Source organism: Nothoprocta perdicaria, unplaced genomic scaffold, assembly GCF_003342845.1.
Source record: "Nothoprocta perdicaria isolate Ctin4 unplaced genomic scaffold, notPer1 scaffold_929, whole genome shotgun sequence".
Classification (NCBI taxonomy): domain Eukaryota; kingdom Metazoa; phylum Chordata; class Aves; order Tinamiformes; family Tinamidae; genus Nothoprocta; species Nothoprocta perdicaria.
Genome location: NW_020456231.1, coordinates 1 through 1444, shown reverse-complemented (window position 1 = coordinate 1444; position 1444 = coordinate 1). Strand labels below are relative to the sequence as shown.

At 73.1% G+C, this 1444-nt stretch overlaps 1 protein-coding gene across 1 annotated transcript in view; it reads left to right on the top strand.

Annotated features, from left to right (window-relative positions):
- LOC112958918 (ribosome biogenesis protein NOP53-like) overlaps window positions 1-1352 on the top strand; it is a gene marked incomplete at its 3' end in the record, with an annotated part of 10180 nt that extends 8828 nt beyond the window's left edge. The window contains exons 3-7 of the mRNA XM_026052873.1: window positions 4-82; window positions 606-805; window positions 917-987; window positions 1080-1175; window positions 1248-1352. Of these exons, the coding sequence (XP_025908658.1) occupies window positions 4-82; window positions 606-805; window positions 917-987; window positions 1080-1175; window positions 1248-1352 (551 nt within the window). The remainder of the gene's footprint in view (window positions 1-3; window positions 83-605; window positions 806-916; window positions 988-1079; window positions 1176-1247) is intronic.
- Between the last annotated feature and the right edge of the window lie 92 nt (window positions 1353-1444).

Genomic DNA, 1444 nt, shown 5'->3' with positions numbered 1-1444 from the left:
CAGCTCCCCTGGGCGCCCGGGAGCAGCCGCTGCGGATCGAGCTGCTCCTGCAGCCCCAGTCGCAGGTGCCGCCGCCCAAGGAGTGAGTGTCCCGGCGGGAAGGGGCCGGGAATCCTGCCGGGATCGGCCTCGGGAAGGGGCCGGGATCGGCCTCGGAAGGGGAGCGGGAATCCCGCCGGGATCGGCCTCGGAAAAGGGATGGGATCGGCCTGGGGAAGGGGCTGGGATCGGTCTCGGAAGGGAAGCAGGATTGGCCTCGGGAAGGGGGTGGGATCGGCCTCAGGAAGGGGGCGGGAATCCCTTCGGGATGGGCCTCGGGAAGGGGCTGGGATCAACCTCGGAAAAGGGATGGGATCAGCCTTGGGAATGGAGTGGGATTGGCCTCGGGAAGGGGGCGGGATCAGCCTCGGAAAAGGGACGGGATCAGCCTTGGGAATGGAGTGGAATCGGCCTGGGGAATGGAGCGGGATCAGCCTCGGGATGGGGCCGGGATTGGCCTCGGGAAGGAGGCGGGAATCCCGCCGGGATGGGCGGGAATCCCACTGGGATCCGCCTTGGGAAGGGGGCTCCGGCTTCCCGCCATGACCCCCCCTCCCCGCCCGCAGCATCCTGGCGCACCAGATTCCCCACGGGAAGCGGCAGCGGCGGGAGCGGGAGCGGCGGGAGCGGGGGGTGCTGCCGCGGCGGGAGCAGCGGCTCCGCGAGCGGCTCCGCCGGGAGCCTCCGGAGCCGCCGCGGCCCCACGGCACCGAACCGGGACGCCTGGACCCGCTGCGGGCCTTCTACGACATCTGGGCGGCCGACAGTAAGGAACAGCGGTGGGGGGGACCGGGAACGCGGCCGGGATGGGCGGGAATCGCGGCGGGATGGGCGGGAATCGCGGCGGGATGCGGGATCCCGCTCCGCTCTCCCGCAGACCCCCTGGATCGGCCGCTGGCCGGGCAGGACGCCTGGTTCCTGGAGCAGACCAAGAAGCAGAGGGTCAAGGTGAGCGCGGAGCCGCATTCCAGAGGGCGGGACACGGAGCCGCGTTCCGGAGCGCGGGACACGGCGCCGAGCCGCCATCCCTCCCTTCCCAGCGCCCGGAGAGGCTGCGGAAAAAGCCCTTGGAAGCGCCGGCCGTGGAGGTGATCGCCGCCGGCGGCTCCTACAATCCCGCCTTCGAGGAGCACCAGGTGGGAGCCGGGATGGCGGGAACGCCGGGAATGCCGGGAACGCCGGGCTGAGCGGCTCGGGCGCCGCCGCAGGCGCTGCTGCTCCGGGCGCACGAGGCGGAGCTGCGGAAGCGGAGAGCCGAGGAGCGGCTGGAGAAGCAGCTGAGCATCCCGGCCGGCACCGCGGCCCCCACGGCGGTGAGAGCCCCGCGGAGCCGGGAGCTTCCCGCTGCTCCGGTCGCGTCGCGCTCCCTGCGGAGCCGGGAGCTTCCCGCTGCTCCGGTCGCGTC